The sequence below is a fragment of the Marmota flaviventris genome, chromosome 9, assembly GCF_047511675.1.
Source record: "Marmota flaviventris isolate mMarFla1 chromosome 9, mMarFla1.hap1, whole genome shotgun sequence".
NCBI lineage: Eukaryota > Metazoa > Chordata > Mammalia > Rodentia > Sciuridae > Marmota > Marmota flaviventris.
The window spans coordinates 61,450,120-61,472,911 of record NC_092506.1 but is presented as its reverse complement, the minus strand read 5'-3'; the positions used below and the strand labels follow the sequence as shown (position 1 = coordinate 61,472,911).

Sequence of the window (22,792 nt, the reverse complement as noted above, 5' to 3'; positions counted from 1 at the left end):
GGTTCCACTAAATTGTTACAAATTTTTGTGTGTTTGATCAGAAATACAAGTCACGACCTGGGATTTGCGATTGGCATTTGAAAGTGGGCAGTACTCTTGTAGGACTGAGGTCTTAACATGTGACATCAATGCTGTCCAGAAGGGCAGTGTCAGAATGGAATTGAATTAGAGTATCCTCAGCAGGTGTCTGTTGGAGGATTGTCACACACATATCTAATGTCAGAAGTGTTAATAATACTGACTGGTAAGGGAGAGTAGGAAAAGCACTTTGATTTTTCCTGTCTTTTGCACACACATACAGCTGTATCTGTTTTTATATCTGTCCATGTATGTGTATGTTTTTGTGTGTATAGACATAAATTTACATTGAGCTGCCCAGTTCAAATCCTGTACTTTTAAGATCCTTTCCTGCCTCCCTCCTTCCCTTTCTTCCCAGGGCCTTGTGCTTGCTCGGCAAGTGTTCTGCCACTGAGCTACATTCCCAGCCCTTTCTTATTTTTATTTTGAAACATGGTCTCCCTAAATTGCCCAAGATGGCCTTGAACTTGTGATCCTCCTGTCTCAGCCTCCCAAGTAACTGGAATTTCAGGAATGTGCCTTCACACCTGGTTTACCTCCCTGCCTTTCTATTTGTATATAGATGCTATGTTGAACAGTGAGAAACTTGACTTCCACAACCTAAATCCTGCTGCCCCCCTCCAAACCCCACATCATACCATTGGTAATTCTTTTAAGTAGAACCATTTTTCCCTCACCTCCACTACCGCTATTTTAATTCAAGCCACCATTATTATATCTGCAAATACTAAAGTCTTCTCTTTGATTCTCTGCTTCCACCCCTACCTTCAATATGTATTCCTTCCACAATAGCCAAAGTGATCATTTTAAAACCTAAACTATAGTTTGTCACTCCTTTGCTCAAAACCTGCTAATAGCTTCTCTTCTCTTCAGTTTAAAATTAAAAATTTTACGGGGTCCTATGTTGTCAACCACTCTTTGTTTCAGTGTAATTCAATATTGGCTTTCTGAATGTTTCACACCAAATGCCTCTCACTTCAGGACCTTTGAACTTGCTGTTTTCTTAAGCAAGCTCTTCTTTCAGATACCACATAACTCACTTCTCCCTTACTCCACTCAGCTCCATTTCTCAGATGTGACTTTATTAGTAAGATCTCCCCTGGCTAACCAGTATAAGATAGCATCTTATCTTCATGCTTTATCCCTTCACTGTGTTTATTACATTATGGCAACCTCTGACATAATATGCAGAGGAGGACTTTTTGTCTTTTTCTCTCTGCACAGTATTTCTAGCACCTAGGATAATGTGACAAATAGTAGGCTCTTGACAGTCAAGTACCATATGATCTCACTGATGTGGAATCTAAGAGTTGATTTCATAGAAGTTGATAGTACAGTGGAGGTTATCAGAGGCTGGAGAAGGGGACAGGGTTGGGGAAAGTTGTTGCCTGGGCACAAAACTGTAGTTAGATAAGAGTTAAGAATTTCTGGTGCTGTTGCACAGGAGGGTGACTATAGATAACAAGACTGTACTGTACATTTCAAAAAAATTAGAAGAAAGGAATGGGCTTCCAATGCTTTATTATGCTTCTTAGTCTGTGAAACCATGTATTCATCTGTGGAAATGCGGCTAATGACATCCTTCTCATGAGTTGTAAATATGTGTAAGTGCCTCCTGCATAGTAGGGATTCTTTATTCATTTCTCTTTCTACCTTCCCTCATCTTCCACCATCTTCTTAATCAACATAACTTCATGTCTTATCTATATTAAAAAGCTCTTATGTATATTAACCAAATTTTCTTACCAAAATAGTGTAAGGTGAACAGAATTAAACAAAAAAAAATATAGAATTGTTTTTGCCCTAAAAGTGCTAAAGGCTAATATTAGATTAGTATTTTCCCTCAGTGAGTTTATATATATGTAAATATTTATTTCTGGCATTAAAATAGAGAAGAGAGAGTTGCCTCATTTGAGTGACCAAGTAAAACCAGTATAAGTTGACAGTTCATGGGGAGTTTCCAGCAGTAGACTTATGGTTGCTCTTCCTTCCTATCTTTGTCTTCATATAGACATAATGGGAAGCTTTGGGGATTTTTTTGGTTCTTGCCTGAAATAAAAATGCTCTAAAGTGTACATATTGAGAATATCAACAACATGTGGACCCTGAAAAGTTATCGTTTAAGTGAGAGAAGCCTATGGCTTTTAGTATTCTTATCAACTAGTATTTTCCCTCAGCTTTATGAAAATAAGACCTTTATCTGCCATTCTGAACTCTCACCTCATTTCCACAGCAAACATGATCAATTGCTGTAAGATATAGAATTTATATGAATCCCAATATTGTAACTATAATGCACTAAGAAAAAATTTAAAACCTTTTTAAAAAGAATTTATTAGAGACTGTGAAAAGGTAGATTTCAGATCACTGGAATAATAACAGATTATGAAAGAAATGATGTCGAGACTCTATAGAAAAAGAAAAATGTTTGTCTTTTTATCATACCAGGCTAAAGTAAGTGATAGGATTGTTGAAGATAAATTTAATAGAGAAAAACATGCATGAATGTTTACTTGGTCTTGGTGTGGGGATGATATTTTTAAGAATTCTAGCAAAGGATAGTATATATGGGAAAATGGTAATAGATTTGACATCCCGAATCATAAAAATGTGTCACAATAGTAACAACAACATCTAACATATGCTGAAGTAAGTGCTAATCATTGCAATAAGTACATCCAAGTTAAAGTTCCAAGGTTGAGAAACCTGGCCTATCGTGCCACTCTATATCCCTGGTTATTTTTCCCCGTTATCATAGACAACACTGTGACAGATGTTTTGCCATGGTATAACAAGTATTACCAGTTTCTCAATCTTTTGTTGCACCTGTGTTCCACTTGCTATTCTGCCGCTTAGCAGATGTCTTCTATGTTAGTTTTTTGTTACAGCAACATCCTACTGCAAGATACTACTTCTCTTTTAATTAGGATCAGCTAAAACATGGAGATGCAAACTGCAGTGGCTCACACACCATAGATGTTCATTATTTTTCATGCAGTAGCTTAGGTGATTAGCAGTTCATATGATTAGGTTCTTCCTCCTGAAGCTATTCAAGAACCCAGGTAGCAGTGTGGCTCTTCCACTTTCCCTCATCACTACCCTGACTAAATCTTGGTCACTGACTTATTTGGGTTCTAGCCAGTTGATAGAGGAAAAGATAAATAAATATCTATTCTCTGAAGATCTAGTCTGGAAAGTGGCATATATTACTCTGCTCACATTGTATTGGAGAACTTAGATAGATTGCTGTACCTGACAGCAAGGGAGGCTAGGAAATGCAGTCCCACCATGTACCCAGGAAGAAAGAAAGAACAGATTTTGGTGGACAACAACAAAGAGATTCTGTACATCCACTATGTATGTTCTCAATCTGATAAACCACATGATAATGTGGGAATTAAAATATTCCTATAAGTCAATAAGAAAAATTAAAATATTCCAAAACAAAGAAAAGCTACAAATTCAGGTTTCAAAAAAAATTCAAAAGACTAATGATTATATATCAATGGTGGGTTGATTTTTAACAGAGGCATTTAATGAGGGAAAGGATATTCTTTCAACAGAAATTGACCTTTACCTCATACCATACATAAAAATTAATTCAAGATGAAAGACCTAAATATAATGTTAAAACTATAAAATTCAATAAAGTGTAAGTCCATGTGATTTTAGAATGTACTTTCTCAGATATCGCCAAAAGCTCAGTCAAACAAAGAAGAAATAAACAGATTATAGAATTAAAAACGTTGGTGCATCAAAGCTCTGTAAAGAACGGGAAAAGAAAATCCACAGAACAGAAAAAACTATTAGAAAATTACATATCTGATAAGAGTCTAATGTCGGAATATATAACAAAGCCTTACAACTAAACAATGAAAGGATGACCCAGTTGTTAAAATGGACAAAGAATTTCAATAGATTTTTTTTCCCAAAAAAAGATATGAAAAGATGTTTAACAACATTAGTCATTAGGAAAAAGGAAACCCAACTATAATGAAATACCACTTCACACTCACTAGAATGGATAGAATTAAAATAGAACAACAATGTTGATGACAAGATGAAGATGGCACACACCTGTAATCCCAGCGTCTCAGGAGGTTGAGACAGGAGAATTGCAAGTTTGAGGCCAGCCTCAGCAACTTAGCAAGACCCTGTCTCAAAAATAAAAAGGGCCAGGGATGAAGTTCAGTGGTAAAGCGCCCTTGGGTTCAATCCCTAGTACCACACCTCCAAAAAAGTAGAAACAACCAAAATATTCATTAACTGATAAATGTGTTATATAACTGATAAACAAAATGTGTTACATCCATATAATTTGATATTACTTAGCCATAAAATGGAATGCAGTACTGATTTATGCTGCAAGATAGATGACATTAAAATCACAAGGTTAAATAAAAGCAACCAGGTACAAAAGGTCACATGTTGCCTCATTTCATGTATATGAAATGTTCAGAGTAGGTAAATTTATAAAGTGAGAAAGTAGATTAGTGATTGCCAGGAGCTGCGGGGGAAGGGGCAATAACAGTCACTACCTAATGGGTGTGAGGTTTCTTTTGGGGATGATAGAACATTCTGGAATTAGATACTGGCAGTAGTTGTACAACTTAAGATACTAAAATGAAGAAGTGATAAATGCGACATCTCAATAAAAAACAATTTTTAAAAACTAATGACTGAAAATCTTCTATCCCAAGAATCAAAGAAATGGAAATTATGACAATGTTAGTATCAATTCTATTAAAAAGGTAAGTTAAAAATGTGTTAATACATTCATATTCTGTTGTTGAGAGTATAAATTGATACAGCATTTCGGGGGCGCTGTTGGTACTGTATGTCACATGCCTTAAAATGGATCCTATTTTTCTGAGGGGAACAGAGGGAATGGAACGGGGAGTGGTTTGGTCAACAGATACTGTGTTATCATTAGATAGGAAGAAGTTTTGGTGTGCTCTTGCATAGTAGGATGACCATTTCAAAAAGCTAGAAGAAAGGATTTTGAAAGTTTTCACCATGAAGAAGTGATAAATGTTTTAGGAGATAGATATTTTTACCTTGATTTTAAAAATTACATGATGTATACATTTAGTAAAACATCACAGGGTATCCCATAAATATGTACAATTTTTGTTTTTACATATCAGTTAAAACATTAAATAAAAATAAACCATATTCTTTGCTTCAGTAATTATATCTTAGGAATTTATTTGAAGGATATAAATAAATGTATGTGAAACTATTTGTCTACATGTATAATCAAGATGGGATCACTGAAAGCAACTGAAATGTTCAGAAATAAAACATTCAAAGGCCTGGGAGTGGCTCAGTGGTAGAGCACTTGCCCAGCATGTGTAAGGCACTGAGTTTCATTCTCTGCACCACATAAAAATAAATAAATAAAGGTCCATTGACAACCAAAAAAACATGTGTTAAAAAAAGAAAACATTCAATAATTGGAAGTAATTGAAATACTTTATAAGAAGCAGTAGTTAATTTACGATATTATCCATAATGATACCATAAAATTGTATTGAGCAAAATTAATTTAATTTAATTTAGCTTTAGGTCTAGTCATACCACTTAAGTACAGATCAAAGTTTGGGTGGCATGAAATGGGAACCTGTAAAGAAATTTCTACAGCTCAATCATAGCTCTGGAAAACCTCTTAAATCTGCTTTTCTTGGCTGAACTGGTGCCTGTGTATATGTATGGAAGAGAAGAGTTCAAATCTCTCTTATGATACATCGAATTTCTTACCTAGGGAAAGTTTAAATAAATGTAAACATAGAATTTAGGTCCTCTACTAAGTTTAAAGCTCTTGATTGAGGCATAAGATACATTGGAAAATGCTCAGGCTTTATAATCATGAAAACCTGAATGTAAGTTGCTTACTAGTGGTGTAGTGTTGACCAAGTAATATGAGTAAAGGTTTAAAAAAACCTTTTCCCTTCTGCCTGGTAATTTGGCCATTTGTTAATGTTTTAAATTTGTTATCCAAGCATATTATTGCTCCCTAAAGAGCTTAAGAACTTTTCCCCTAATTATCATCACCCCATTTGAAATGTTGGTACCACAGATAGATCATGTATCTGCTTATGTACCATGACCCTTTGGAGGACCACAGATCTTTGTTACATATAAGGTTCTTTTGCCCCTCCAATTTTTGACCCATTGCCCCTGTTGAAAATGTTTGCTGAAAAGGCTTGGTATATGTTCTATGTAAAAAATGTTACTAGGCAACATTGCTTGGTAAAAATCATGCCTGTTGAGTAAACTGTATCTAATGGGAAAACTGTAAATATTTAAAAGACCATATCATTGAGTTTGCCTGACGGCATTGACTCTGGTAACAGTGTGTCCCTTGCAGAGACCTGCAATCTATACCTATAGCATTGTTATAAGAGATTTTGGGTCCTGTGGGGGAAGAGGCTATTAAACTAGAATGACTTCCAAACCCACTAATGTAAGTCTCATTTTCTTGGACCTGAACCTCACCTGGGGCAGGGGAAATGGGGCTGGGGTGCAAAAAATAACTCTGGGTAGCTGTGTGAGCTACTGCATAGACTGCTGCAGAGACTGTTCCTACAAAAAAAGGAATACCTCGAGCTACCTTCTGGCAGGCTATAATTTTTATCCTATATCTTTCTATGTAGATTAGTCTTCTGAGTGTAAATGTTTAGTTGAGCCTGAGAAATTCTTCTGGCTATTATGCCTAACTTCTCAAGATTCAGTTTCCTGCTCTGTAAAATGAAAATGTTACCAACCTTACAGGATTTTGTGAAAACTAGAGATACTATACAAAGCTCCTGGCACAGAAGAGCTATTCTGTGAATGATAGCTACTACTGGGTTCATCCATCATATTTTTTATGGAAAGTATGCTATTTTCATAATACCCATTTCCAGTGACTTGAATTAGAGGATATTGTCATATGTTGACATTTTGAGCATAATAAGTTTTGATTATATAATTATTTATGTTTAACTCTTTGTCATGCAATTAGAAGTTAGAGTTGTCAGCATCACAGTGAATAATGACTAAAGCCTGAATATTTATCTTCATATGTACTTACTGTGGCAGTTTACAATATTTTATGTGCCTTAGAACAAATATATCAATTACAGATATTAATTTTTATTAACTTCTTTATTCTCTGAGTATGGATAACAGTTACTGTTTCTTGGCATAGCTCTTATTTTTTAAAAAAAGGGGGTGGGGTATTTGAGATAATTTTATTTTTATTTTTTGATACTGGGGATTTAACCCTGGGTTGCTTAACCACTGAGCCACTGAATATCTATATTTCCCACCCCTTCCTGAGGTTGTTTTTGTTTAGTTGGTTACTATTAGCCTTTTCAGTTTTTACTTTGAGACTAAGTTGTTTAGGGTTTTGCTTTGTTGTTGAGGCTGGCCTCAAACTTGTGATCTTCCTGCCTCAGCCTCCCAGGTCACTAGTATTACAGGCATGCATCACCATGCCAGGCTGAGATAATATGTTTTAGAATATCTGTATTTCCCACCCCTTCCTGAGGTTGTTTTTGTTTAGTTGGTTACTTTATTGCTTATCCAGGCTAATTTTTCAGAGTCTCTTTATCCTGCAGTGTGCAGCCACTAGTATCTTTGCTCTTTTTTTATTGTTTTTATTTTGGAGCTTTGTATTCATTCCCATGGTTTCCCCTGTGCTTCATTGCTTGGCAGTCAGCCAGAGATTGGTCCCAAACTGTACTTTTAACACTCACAAACAGTGCACTAGGCCTTTGCCCTCTTTCACTCATGGGTCCATTTATTAGTTGAGGACTGCATTCCAAGTTTAGGTAGTTTTATTTTTCCTGCCTTTATTTTGTGCTGTGTTCCCTCATTTCTCCCTTGCAGGTACAAGTGGCCTTCCTGTCAGTTAGGGTCTTGTGGAAAACATGGCTTTTATTTCCCTGGATTTGTGTTAAATCCAGCTGTTGGTCAGATGTTCACCCCAACTGGGACCACAGCCCTAGTCCAGCAGAGCCACTGCCTTTTCTGGTGTACTCCTCATTATTTCGCTTGAAATGAGTTTTCACCCTCTGCTTCAAATCAAGTCAGTCCCTCTTGGCAATGAACCTGCTAGTTCTTTGCCAGCTTTATTCTGGTAGGACTGTTTCCATATAGAACAGACAGGAGAACTGCCCTAGGCAGGAATACCACAGATCGTCTCTGTTCTTACACAAAGTTCAGCAGTTTTCAGTTTTTGGTTGATTTCCAGAGCCTGTAATGGCAGATTTTGATAATTTTATCCAGTTTTATAGGGTTTCATTTTGGGGGGCAGGGTATGCCAACCTATTCACTCTGCCAAGCCAGAAATCCCACCTCAGTAGATTTATTTTAAAATGCAATCTTTGTTGAATTTGTCTAGTTCTAATGGATATTTAGATTCTGTTTAATTTTTCTATGTATATAGTTATCAGTTGATTATAATGTATTGTTGTTGTTGAGTTTGGGAGCCTTGGGTGAGAGTCATTTGTTTTTTTCATTTTTAAGCAAGAGCATGTGATTTTTATTTTTCATAATATATCAGAATATTTCATTCTTAGAATAAATCTTATTAAACAATGATGTACTAGTAAAATTCATTCTTCAGCCAGGCATAGTGGCACACCTGTAATCCCAGCAACTTGGGAGGCTGAGACAGGAAGATCACAAGTTCAAGGCCAGCCTTAGCAACTTAGTGAGACCCTTTCTGTAAACAAACAAACAAATAAATAAAAAGGATTAGGGCAGTAGGGTTGTGTGCTTTCTAATGTGTGAGGCACTGGATTCAACCCTCAGCACCACATATAAATAAATAAAATAAAGGTCCAACAACAACTAAAAAGAAAAAGAAAAAAATGGAATGAGGATGTGGCTTAGTAGTAAAGTGCCTCTGAATTAGGTATCAGTACTGAAAAATAAATAAGTAAAATAAAATTCACTTTTCAGGGACTGGGGTTATAGTTCAGTGGTAGAGCACTTACCTGGCACAAGTGAGGCTCTGAGTTCAATCCCCAGTACCAAAAAAATTAATTAATTAATTAATTAGACCCACTTTTGGATTTTTATATCTATCTTCATAAGTAGAATTCATCTTTAATTTTCCTTGCCTACTTTGTATTGTTCTAAAATCATGCAAATCCCCCAAATGAGTTTGGAGTCACTCTCTGTTTTCTGGAATAATTTTTTATAAGCTTAGGATGATCTGCTTGGTTCATGAACTTTTGGTTGAACATCTCCAAAAGTATCTTGAGCTCAGTGACTTGGGAAGTGTGACTACAAGGATGTGTGTTATTTAAGATTCTGTCTTCTGATTCACTTTCTTCTCAGCTAAGCTTTTTTTTAATATATATTTTTTTAGTTGTGTATGGACTCAATGCCTTTATTTGTTTTTTTTTTTTTTTTAATGTTTTTAGTTGTAAATGGGCATAATACCTTCCTTCCTTCCTTTCTTTTGTGTTGAGAATCGAACCCAGGGTCTCACACGTGCTAAGCAAGTGCTCTACCACAAGCCACAACCCTAGCCCACCTTTATTTGTTTTTATGTGGTGCTGGGATCGAACCCAGTGCCTCACTCTTGCAAGGCAAGTGCTCTACCACTGAGCCAGCCCTTAGCTAGGCTTTATGAAGTTGGTTGTGATTGCTTTAATAATCTGGCTTCCACTCCCAGTGTACCAATAAAACTGTTCTCACAGTGTCAGTAGTAATGGCATTATTACCTTTTACAGTTATTATTCTTCACAGCAGCATTTGGTAATTAGCCACTCTCTTTTTCTCAAACCTTACGTTTTCTTGGGTTTAATAAAACTTAACTGGCTGCTTCCATTTTAGCTATTCTTTCTCACTTACTAGGATAACTACAATAAAAATAAAGCAAATAGCATATCATATAGCATACTATTGTATAGCAAAAAATAATAATAAAGTATCATTTGATTTTCTTTAATTTTTTAAAAAGGTGTATTTTTCATTTGATATATTTTTCACTTGGTTACTAAAGTAACAAAAGAAAATTTGCAGAGTACAGAAAATAACCCCACTGCACAGCAGTAAATGATTCTATCACCTTGGCATGTCCTTTCTTGTCTTTTGTTCAGTCCCTAGGATTAAAAAAAAAAAAAAAAAAGTGTGTGTGTGTGACAATTTGAATGAACATGAGCTATTATTTTTTTTTTTTTTTTTTTTTGTGTGTGTGTGTGTGTGGTGCTGGGGATTGAACCCAGGGCCTTGTGCACACAAGGAACGCACTCTACCAACTGAGCTATATCCACAGCCCTCTAAAGTCATTTTTAAATACTTATATTCTCTTAGATACTATGTTAGACATGGATGATACAGTGACTATTAGCAAATAAAATGATATTTTGTATAACTGCATTTTATAAACAACATGTTTCTGATCAAACCAGTTTATCAACAGGAATATCAATATGCTTTATGAAAGTTCTTTTTAGTATTAACAGTGTAGTGCATTTTCTGATAAGCATAAACAAACACAAAGCACCATTTAAATATTATTGGAGTGGTTGGAGATGTGGCTTAGTATTAAAGTGCTTGCCTAGCATGTATGAGGCCCTGGGTTCGATCCCCTGTACCATAAATAAATAAATATGGTTCCAAGATTTCAGTCTTTGAAATCTTAAATAGTAATGAGTTGAAAAGGCTAATACTTGGGCTGGGGATATAGCTCAAGCGGTAGCGTGCTCGCCTGGCATGCACAGGGTGCTGGGTTTGATCCTCAGCACCACATAAAAATAAAATAAAGATATTGTGTCCACCAAAAAACTAAAAAATAAATATTAAAAAAATTCTCTCTCTCTCTCTCTCTCTCTCTCTCTCTCTCTCTCTCTCTCTCTCTCTCTCTCTCTCCCTTAAAAATAAAAAAGGCCAATACTAATGGCAAAGCAGTTTCCTACTTAGTTAGGGCTGAAACTTATTTCCCTTGCTTTTGTGAAATTCGAGCCCAAGAATCATCTATGTGAGGCCATAAATGCCTTTTCAGCTTGAATCTGTACACTTTCTACATGAGGCTGTTATGTCGTCACACTAGGAGCTCCTGCCAGAGGGCCTGTGTAAGCAGGACACAGATGTGCTCAGAGAAGCCCCCTGGAACTTTACTACTTGCTTATAGAAAGAACCACCAGCCTGCTTCATAGATTTCCTAAAGGTCAGGGAAATTTCTCTAAGAGATCAAAATCTAACAGAGAAACTGAAATGATTTTTACCAATTAGGCAATTTTTAACATCTAAATAAACTTCCATAATTCTTTTAGCAAAATTAAGTTAGAATTGTAGATACCTTAAACTTTGGAATAAGGAATTGAACTTTTTTTGTTTTAGAATTTTAAGCCCATTCCTTAGAAAGTATTTGAGACACACAGTCTATGGCAGCATCAGTCTTACTAATTGGAAAAATAAAATGTTTAGTTGTGATTTTCTTTTTTTTTTTTTTTTATGGAGGAATTATTGTCATTGGTGCTGAGAAATGGATCCTGTGTTTCTTGACCTTCTTTCATAAATGTCCTTAGCTAATGGTTTTTTCTGTGATCCAAATACTGTTTAGCAAGCAGAGTTTTTTTTTTTACTGGAATTGACTTTAGTATAGACATGTTAACGTTTATAATAAAGAAAACCAAATTCTTTTTTTAATATAGATTCTGAACTTGAAAGATTTGGTATTCTAAATAGCTAAATATCAAAAAAGTAAAATTTAAATTTTAAAATACCCTACATTACATATTTAGTAACTCAGACACCACTCCTCCCCTCCCTACCCCGCATAACCAAGGATTGAATCCAGGCTCACTTAACCATTGAGCCACATCCCCAGCCCTTTTTTTTATATTTTAGAGATAGAGTCTCACTGAGCTGCTTAGGGCCTTGCTAAGTTGCCGAGGATGGCTTTGAACTATCTATCCTGCCTCAGCTTCCTGAGCCATGGGGATTACAGGCATGTACCATTGCGCACAGCCTATATTATTCTTTAATTATTTCACATGTTTTATGTTTTGTATTTCCCATAGTGCCTCGCAAGACACAGATTGAGAAGCCCTATCTGAAATGCTTGGGACTATTTTAGATTTTGCAGTTTTTCAGATTTGGGGATTATTTGCATAGATTTTCCCAATTGAGCATCCCTAATCTGGAAATCTGAATTGTTCCCCCAAATCCACAATTTTTTATTATCGTGGTATTAAAAACATTTCAGATTTCATAGTATTTTGGATTTGGGAGTTTTGGATTAGGGATGCTCAACCTGTATTGAGTGCACTCAGGGATCATTTTCTCCAGAAAATCTTCCTTAAATATTAATATTTGTCCAGATGCCTCTCTTCTGTCGCCCCTGGTAGTTAAAATTATCCTATTACATGCTTGTTTTTAATACTTGGAGCATTTCTCATGGTTATTTATTTAAAAACAAATACAAATTCAGTTTCAACATAGTTCTTGACACACAGTTAAGATCTCAAGAAATATTTTATTGAATTGAATTGCTGGGTATAATTACTTAAATATTGTGTGTATCACAGGTTCTTTTATGTCACAGTATCCCAAAATTGCACAGATTTGGCAGATGCAAAGAAATTTAGCTGTCACGTGTACACCATCTGCCTAATATTGTTCCTGTTAGATGGAGGCTGTTGTGGGTCTAAAAAGAATCAGACCACCAACCAGCAATTGTTGTTTCATAAGAGAGCAGTTGAAGCATATAAGAGGATAGGTTTGTTTCCTTTAATGGTTCCACATGTCCAAGAAACATATATTAACTCTTCTCTAGAATTTCAATGTAAAGAACATTTAGATTGGGCTGGGGTTGTGGCTCAGTGGTAGAGCACTCGCCTAGCACTTATGAGGCCTTGGGTTCAATCCTCAGCACCACATAAAAATAAATAAAATAAAGGTATTGTGTCCAACTATAATTAAATAATAATTTTTTTTAAAGGAACATTTAGATCAGCATCAGTGATACTGCCTCATGAACAAGACTTGATATTCTTCATGCTAAGTACTTTCTGGAGTTTCAGTACTTCATCGTCAAAAATACACAGAAAGGATGCCATGTAAATAATACAGTCAAAAGATAGATATGAGAAAATTCTATGACTAAATTGGAATGTCAAGAATAGTTCTGTTTGCATCTGTTCTACCTATTGTCTTATCTTCACATTTCTCTGGTTCAGACACCTGAAGACCTGAACTTATGTCAGTTTCTCTGTATGAGGTCTTTTTGCCCTCCAGGTCTGTTTGCTCCAGCTCCACATCTGTGCACATATCCTCACTCACTACCTATGGGTCATCAGGACCACTTCTAAAGAAGTGCATTTCTTTGCTGCTGGGGTGGTTCTGTTGATGAGCTACTATTTTAATGTTTCATTTTTAACAAAAAAAATATGAGACATGTAGAGAAACAGGATGTATGGCCCATACGGAGGATAAAAAAGGAGTCAACAGAAACTGTCCCTGCGGAAGTTACGGGGGACTTATTAGTTTAAAGATTTAAAAGCACCTATTTTTATTATAGCCAAATAGCTAATGGAAACCATGTCTAAAGAAGTAAAGGAAATTATAAAAATGAATCTCACCAAACATAAAATGTCAACAGAGATACAAATTTTAAAAGGGAACCAAATAGAAATTCTGAAGTTAAAAAGTACAGTCACTGAGATGGGGGTGTAGCTCATTGGTAGTGCTTGCCTAGCATTTGTAAGGCCCTGAGTTTGACTCCTGGCACCACACACTGACATACAAAAGTATAATAACTGAAATAAAATATACTGAATGTTTTTGACAACAAAATTGAGCTGGCAGAAGAAAGAATCTGTGAACTTAAAGGCAAGCATAATGAGGTTATCTAGACCAAGAAAGAATGTATAATGTAATGTCTGCTTTAAAAGAAAATGCATGAGTCAGGCGCAGTGGCACACGCCTGTTCTCCCAGTGGCTCAGAAGTCTGAGGCAAGAGGATTGTGAGTTCAAAGCCAGCCTCAGCAACTTGGCAAGGCCCTAAGCAACTCAGCGAGACCCTGTTTCTACATAAAATATAAAAAGGGCTGGGGATGTGGTTCGGTGGTTAAGTGCCCCTAGGTTCAGTCCCCAGGACAATGCATAAACAATAATTATTAAACATTTTTGACGGGCTTATAATGTATAAAGATATATTTCTATGACAATAAATAGCACAGAGAAGGGAGGGAATAGAGTCGTATGGGAGCAGAGTTGTTGTATGGGATTTAAATTAAGTTTGTATTAATCCAAACCAGATTGTTTTAAGTGAAGATGTTAATTATAATCCCTGTTTGGGGTAAAAATGGGAGTTCATAACCCAATTGAGTCAAATGTATGAAAGATGATATATCATGAGCTTTGTAATGTTTTGAACAACCAATAAAAAAAAAAGAATGGCTATTACAAAAAGAAAAAAAAACAAAAAAAATAATAATAATTATAATCCCTGTCAACCACTACAAATACAGCTCCAAAATTCTAGTAAAAGAAATAAGAGAATTAAAATACAGCATAGAAAATACCTATTTAAGAGACTTAATTAGAAGATACTGTTATCTTATATTATCTCTTTATTTTATAGATAAGGAAATAAACTTAGAAGTTATACTATTCAAGTACACAGTAGACTCAAACCAAGCCTGTCACCAAAATTCCTCACAGTCTTTTTTATTTTCTTAGTCGTCAATGGACCTTTACTTTATTTATTTTTATGTGGTACTGAGAATTGAACCCAGTGCCTCATACATGCTAGGCAAGCACTCTACCACTGATCCACAACCCCAGCCCCCAACCTTACATAGTTTTATAGGAAAATTGGTAAAATTCTCTGGTAGAAATGGTTAAGTTTTATTATTCCATCGGATCAGGTGTGTAAAGCTCAAGGTCAAGAGTCTTTGTAGAGGGGCTGGAGTTGTGACTCAGGGGTAGAGCGCTCGCCTAGCACGTGCGAGGCCCTGGGTTCGGTCCTCAGCACCACATAAAAATAAAATAAAGGTCCTTGGCCCATTTTTTTTTTTTTTAAAGAGTTTTTGTAGAGTGATACTGCTAGTAGGAGCTGGACTGGGATTTGAATGCAGGTGTGCGTGGTTCAGGTTTCTTCTTGGATGTGCTGCACTGGAGTTGCTGCCTCAGCATCATGTGGTTGTAGCACATGCAGACTGCCTGGCCATGAGAAGTACAGCAGATCTTTTGGCATCTGACTTCACTTGTGTGCCAGTGGACAACACAGACTTTAGAAAAGCAGTTTTGAATTTTTTCTTTGTTGACTTTGTAAGTCACAGACAGAGACTTTCCTATTTCCTTCCTCTTTCACAGAACTCTTATGTAGCTCAGAGATCTAAAACAAAACAACCAAGTATAAAATTAGGTGATGTGTTTTTAATTTTACTTTATATCAATTGACGAATTCAGCCACATGTTCAGATATTTACAGTAATGCAAAGCAGCCCAGTACTTGCTTTGATTTTTTTTGTTGTTGTTATTGTTTTAATCTGTAAGAAGCTACTTTCTCTGCAGGTACAGCTTGGGATCTTCTGAGAAAGATAAACAAAAGCATACAGGCAATCAGTGTTTGCTTCCAACATCAGCAAAGGAGGACTGTAGAATTTCAAGACAGCTCACATTTATCATTTTGATATTTATTTCCTTGACTTTTACTAAAGACTATTTTAGAAATACTCATGGCTCTCAGAAAAGAAGAGTTTGTTTTTCTAGGCTGCATTAAGGAAATTCAGGAGATTTTAGCATAATGCTGACTAAAGACTCTATGACCTTTCTGAATTGAAAATAAGGAGGCCACTGTTCTCACATTAGGGGAAATTGCATCAAATGCTTAGAAAAAAAATTCTCCAAATTTCTAACTCGTCACAATTTTCCTCTTCAAATAAGTTCCAGGGAATTTATACTTTCCTATAAATTAAATGTTCAGTGAAACATCTTAGAATTCTAAGTTTCTCATTTGTCTTTAGACTATTCCCAATTTTTCTTACTATTTTGCATATTTACCATTATGGGTTTTGGTTCTAAACTCAGCTGATTTTAGAAATAAAGCAGATAGAATGAGTAGAGGGTAGAGTTAAGGTGTATGGATAACATGTGGTGTGCAGCTAGCTAGCTAACTGAAAAGAGCATGGCTACTGAAGGTATTCAAATTCAGTTGTTTTGTTTTTCAAAAACACCATTGGATCATTAAAATATATTGCTGTTTACGGGTCCCATTGTTTCTCAGCCTAAATATTACAGAATTTTCCTTTTTTAAGAATTTGTGTTAGGTAGTCAGTCACAAGTTTGGCGGTTTTTGTTTGTTTGTTTTGTACTAGGGATTGAACCCAGGGATGCTTAACCACTGTGCCACATCTCTGGTCCTTTTTAAAAAATATATTTATTTATTTTTTGAAACAAGGTCTTACTAAGTTACTGAGTAGCTTACTAAGTTGCGGAGGCTGGCTTTGAACTTGTGGTCCTCTAGCCTTAGCCTCTTGAGCCAATGGAATTACAGATGTGCACCACTGTACCCAGTTTGACTGTTTTTTTAAAATGTACATTTGGTTAAGTTACCTACCAAATTTTTCATATGGAAAACAACCAAGGAACTGATATTGTCAGGTTAATTCAGTATTTGTATAAACCTTGAAAGAATGCTTTCAATTTCTGAGCATTTTTAAAAAATTTTATGACTCTTTACACAGGTCTCTTTGAACTAAAATTTGTGCACATCTGCTCAATTTGAAATTGAACAAGTGTACTTTGAGAACATTCTTATGTCTTAGTTAAATGTCTAAATGCTAGACAAGACGCAGATGCATCTTTACTATGCATGTCCTTATTAAACTTTTATAGTTGTGATACTTTTACATTTAGCATAAGCTTTAAATAGTTCTTCCTTCAAATTTAAAAGAATAGATGCAGCTTTTGGATTACATTTTATTCATCTCTGAAATAAAAAATTGTTGCCTTAAGGTATTAGATCCACTTAGATAAAGGAATATTGAAAAGCAAACTATTAATTTTATTTGCAATTATCTATGTGAATCAAGGGTTGTTGATTTTTTTTCCCTTTTAATACCACCAAAACATACAATTTAGATATGGCTGATATAAGCTACAGTTGTCATTCATTCATCTTTAGTGAGGATTCTTTTGATTGCAGGTAACAAAGACTCAACTCAAAGTAGCTTTAAAAATGGAAATGTGTTGGCTACTGTAAACAAATCACAGAAGAGCTTGCTTTGGGAACTGCCCTATCCCAGGACACTACCCAGATCTCTCTCTAGTCCCCCTTGCCATCTTTACTCTCAGATTTCTCATCACAGCTTTTCTTTATGAGTTGTTTTAATTCTCTCTTACACAAATATGAATAAATATCCACAAGGTGAGAATAGTCATGTGGTGTGAAAGATAGGCCATTTTGGACTTGTTGCGGCTTCTATCCCAGGATGCTCTAATTTAGATCAAGTGCCTGCCTGTGCCCAGTAACTGCAGGCAGAGAGCAGGGATATTAAGTTCTGCCTTACATTACCAGCTTGGTCTTAGGAGCTTGCCCCTATGCTCAGGGAAGCAGAATCTGTTCTGGGAAGAAGGAAGCATGCAAAGTCATGTATTATGCCATGGGATTCTACATCAGATGCTATACTATTAAGTTTTGAAAACACTACATTAGACAGAATTTTGTGAGATCAGTTACTTATGTGTCTTTTCCAAAATTTCAATAATTATAACATCATTAGGCTTAAATTTTCAGTTATGAGGTTCTGTGTGGGTGCATTCTTCTTCAATCCTGTGAATTTTGATCCATGTGTTATTTGTAGAACAAATATTTATTGAGCACTACTAATATGTCAGACTCCATAATTAGCACAGAAGATGTAGTGATGAACAGACAAGCATGATCTCTCTTCCATGTAGATCCCAAGGAAAGACAGACAAATATTATAAGCATGAGGTAACATGTTATGAAGCAGAAAGAGAAATACCTTCAGGAAAAAAAAATAGCTAAGAAAGAGAAGAGAGATATCCAGAGTAGATAATGATCAAGTGAAGTTCTTCAAGATGAGTAAGAGTGAGCCAGAAAGGGAGGACTGAGGGTAATCAAGGCAGAGGAAAGCTTGTGTGAAAGCTCAGGGAGCATTGGTGGAGCTGAAAGATGTGTGTTGTACAGAAAGTGTAATGAGGAAAAGAATTAGAGAGTAATAAGTGAGGAAGCAAAAGACATAAACCAAGTCAAATCATGTAGTCCATGATAAAGAATTTTTTAAAAACATCCTAAATGTGATAGGTAGCGAGTGGACAGTGTTGAGCAGTCAAGTAAAATAAGTAGTTTCAAAACATCCTCCTGATTTTAGTGTGCAAGTGGGTTAGTGAGAAGGGACAGCTGTGTGCAGGGCCACAGGAGATTGTTACAGTGGTATAAATGAGAAGTAAGAAAAGGACTTTGAGGACTGCGGGGTTAGCTGTAGAGTACAGGCTTTGGAAAGTATGAAGTCCTATGTTTGATTTCTAGGCACTGCAAAAACAAACAAAAAACTTTTCTTTTTTTTTAATTTCCAGTTTCTTATCACTTGGACCCATAGAGCTAGCACAAACCTAGGCATAGTTGGTACTCAGTATTGAGGTCACAAGAACTGTGTGTGTGTGTGTGTGTGTGTGTTTCACCTTAAAATGCATGTCACTCTTTTAAAAACTCATAATGCTTGTTTTATCATTTGCTGTATGTTAAAAAAAAAAAAAAAAGACTTCAGTGGTTTCCTGCAAACACTTTATCACTACCCACTACCAGCATTTCTAAGCCAAAACCTTTACGTCAAAAGTTAAATGTTTCTATTTTTTTTTTAAAAAAAAGTTTATAAAAAGCATGTCTTAAGGTAGGAATTTTATTCCAACTTAACACCAGCAGTTTCTGGTCATATTACATAACAACATGGGATATTGTATTAAAGATATCTGTGCTGCTTGTATTTCAAGTGCTCGATGGTGCCATCTAGTGGTATGATCACTTCAAAAGGTGAATATTTGCTATTACTTTGGGGACAGAATTTTTTTAAAAAATCAATTTTATAAAAAAAGGTTAATGCAATAGCCAAACATAAGATACCAATGGAATTTAATATAAAACCTTTTTGAGTATTCTTATATGTAACACCAAAATACCTTTGGAAAAAAAATAGCTAAGCAAGAATGTATCAAAATTTAAAGCCTTCATTTATCAAAAGTCACCAATCAAGAAAGTGAAAAGACAGCTTACAGAATGGGAGAAAATATTTGAAAATTACATATCTTGCAAGAGTCTAGTATCCAAAATATGTAAAGAATGCTTAAAATTCAACATCAAAAAGACAACCAATTAAAAAATGTGTGAAGGACTTGAATAGACATTTCTCCAAAAGACATATATATGGCCAATAAGCACATCATTGGTCATTAGAGAAATACAAACCAAAGCCACAGGGAGATACCATTTCATAGAATGGTTTTCATAATTTTAAAAAACAAAATACCAAAACCAGAAAATAACAACTGTTGGCAAGAATTTGGAGAAATGGGAATCCTCATGGACTGGTGGGCAGGTGTAGCCACTGTGAAAAATTGTTTTAACAGTTTCTCAAACAAATAGAGGATTACCCTGTAACCCAGCAATTCTATTCCTAGGTATATTCCCGGGAGAAATGGTGTCAGAGTTAAATGGAGAGATGAATCTCCAAAACAAAAAAAAAAAGGTTTTATTTAGGAGTAATAAAAAAAAAAAGATTGCAGTCCAGGATACCTGTACACAGGCCAGGGTGGCCTTTGATATGTCCAGAAAACAAAGGAAAGGTTAGTGGTTTCATTGGGACAGAGGAAATCTATGAAAATGCAGACTTAATGGAGGCGGTTTCGCTGGATTAGCCTGCCAGGGAAGTTCCTGGAACAGTCATTAGAAACCTGAGTGTTTCCCATGACCTCTGGACTCTGTTTTAGATATAAATGACAAGAACATTTTCATTTGTGTGCTCAATCTCCATACAGGTGTTCAAACAAAAACTTGTACATGAATGTTCATAGCAGCATTATTCATAATAGTGGAAAGGGAATGAATTTTTATCAACTGATGAAATGGATAAACAAAAGAGTACATCCATATGGTGGAGTATTATTTAGCTGTAAAAAGGAATGAAATACTATTACATTGATGGACCTTGAAACATTATGCAAAGTAACAGGAGCCAGACCAAATATTATATGATTTCATTTATGTGAACTGTCCAAAATAGTCATAGAGATAGAAAACAAAACAGAATCTGAGTCATTTTTAAAAAAATACTTTTATAGTTTTTTCTCTGACCTTCCTTTGGTAAGTATATGCTAATTTATAATTCTACCAATAATGGATGAGGAAAAATGGAGGAGATTTTTTATTGAGTAACTGTTCCAAGAGTTGTGCCTGGATTCTTTGCTTTTATTATTGTATTAAATGTCTGTGCCTCCTCTGACATAAAGTATCTAGAGAAATTGTAACAAGCAGATGAGTAAAGATCAGAAACCAGAAGTTTTTGTCTCCATGTCATGTTCTGTTTCCCTTTTAGCTTTAGCAGTGTTGAAATTTACCTTTTTTAAAATATCTTTTTTTAGTTGTAGATGGACACTATTTATTTATTTATTTATTTATTTATTTATTTATTTAATGTGGTGCTGAGGAGCCACAAAACTAGCCCCTGGATTTTACCTTTTGTAGTTGTTTTTTTATTAGAGAGATTCAGCATTTCTCAAGTGATTGTTAATTGTTTATATTATTCTTACTCAACAGTCTATATCCTGTGCATTTATTATTAATAGATTTTAAACTGAACTTTCATACTTTTCTTGTAGACATAGAGGTATTATGTGTCAACTTTATCACATTTTTTTTTTTTTTTTTTTTGCTTTTGTTTGCACCTCTATTCTAGGCTCTCGATGGCAATGTGTATGATCACCTCAAGGATTATTTAATAGCCTTCAGCCGGACTGAGCTAGAAACATGCCAAACTGTGCAGAACACATTCCAGTTTTTGTTAGAGAACTCCAGCAAGGTAAAGTACCTTCACTGCAGTGGGTGGTGTTAACCATTTTAGAATTCAACATGTTTTTGCTGCAAACAAAACAAAGAAACTAATGATACTAGAAGAATGCTTAAAGGACAACTGTCTGGAGACAGCATCCTTCTAACTCATCCACAGGGGAACAGAAACATCCTCCTACTTCAGATTGAATACTACAGTATCTTGGTTTTTGACATATGCTGTCATTCTTCAACACTAGTCTTTTCGTTTAAAAATACTGATCTGTCAACTTTGCTCACATGTCCCAATGTGTGTAGAAAAAATATATGTAATTTCTTTTCTTTAGGTTCTGATAGAGTAAAATTTTTTGTAGTGAAACTATTCTTTTGAAAAATTAATTATTCTTGTGATTAGTAAATGTTATATTCTTCCTAATAAATGAAATACATAGTAAATGTTTCCTGACTGAGTGCATACATTTATAAAAATGTATGCGTTTTGTAGCTGCTGCTTTAAAAGATCCTGTTCAATTCTCTTTTTTTGGCAGGGGAAGTGGGAACTGACTATATCTTTTAGAAACCATTTGTAAAGGGATCAGAGTATCCATCTTTGCATGACAGTGTCCAAAGACAGGAAAGAAAAGGGGCACAAACTTTTTATCCTCCTTATGTATATATTCTTTTCAATATACCAGAGTTCTAATGATTTATTAGAAAAACATTAGAAATGCAAAGGTGATAGGGAAATATAAACATTACTACCCTGGTACTTTAAGTCTTGTCATATGTCTTATTTTGTATATTCTTAACCCCCAGAATCCAAAAAAAAAAAAAAAAAATACAGAAGGATTCATATGTAAAAAGAAGGATGGATGGATAGATAGATAAAAGTGTGTGAAAGAAAATGAAGTAAAATATTAATTGCAGAATTAAAATGGGTATTTAGGTGTTCATTATCTAATTCTTTTTATTTTACTATGTGCATATTTTAAATTTTTCACAAGAAAATGTTGAAAAAAAGTCTGTAAAAGCATCTTGGCCAGGCTGGGGATATAGCTTGGTGGGAGAATGCTTGCCTAGCATGTGTAAAGCTGTGGGGGCAAGGGAAAAAAAATACTTTTTGGTCTTTTTAGTTGTACATGACAGTAGACTGTATTTTGACATATTATATATACATGGAGTATAACTTTCCATTCTTGTGATGTGGAGTTAACACTGGTCGCATATTCATGTATAGACATAGGGAAGTTATGTCTAATTCATTCTACTGTCTTTCCTATTCTCATGCCCCCCTCCCTTCCCTTCATTCCCCTTTATCTAATCCAATGAACAGCTATTCTCCCACCCACCCCATTGTGTGTTAGCATCCACATATTAGAACATTCAGCCTTTGTTTTTTTGTGGTTGGCTTATTTCACTTAGTATGATTGTCTCCAGTTCCATCCATTCACTGGCAAATGCCATAATTTCATTCTTCTTTATGACTGAGTAATATTCATTGTGTATATATATATATATATATATACCACATTTTCTTTATCCATTCATCTGTTGAAGGCATCTAAGTTGGTTCCATATCTTAGCTAATGTTAATTGAGCTGCTATAACCATTGATGGGGCCACATCACTATAGTATGCTGATTTTAAGTCCTTTAGGTATATGCAGAGGAGTGGGATAGGTGGGTCAAATGGTTG

At 35.2% G+C, this 22,792-nt stretch overlaps 1 protein-coding gene across 1 annotated transcript in view; it reads left to right on the top strand.

Moving 5' to 3' along the window:
- Fchsd2 (FCH and double SH3 domains 2) overlaps positions 1-22,792 on the top strand; it is a 239,774-nt gene that overhangs the window by 138,034 nt on the left and 78,948 nt on the right. The window contains exon 9 of the mRNA XM_027942853.2: positions 21,006-21,128. Within this exon, the coding sequence (XP_027798654.1) occupies positions 21,006-21,128 (123 nt within the window). The remainder of the gene's footprint in view (positions 1-21,005; positions 21,129-22,792) is intronic.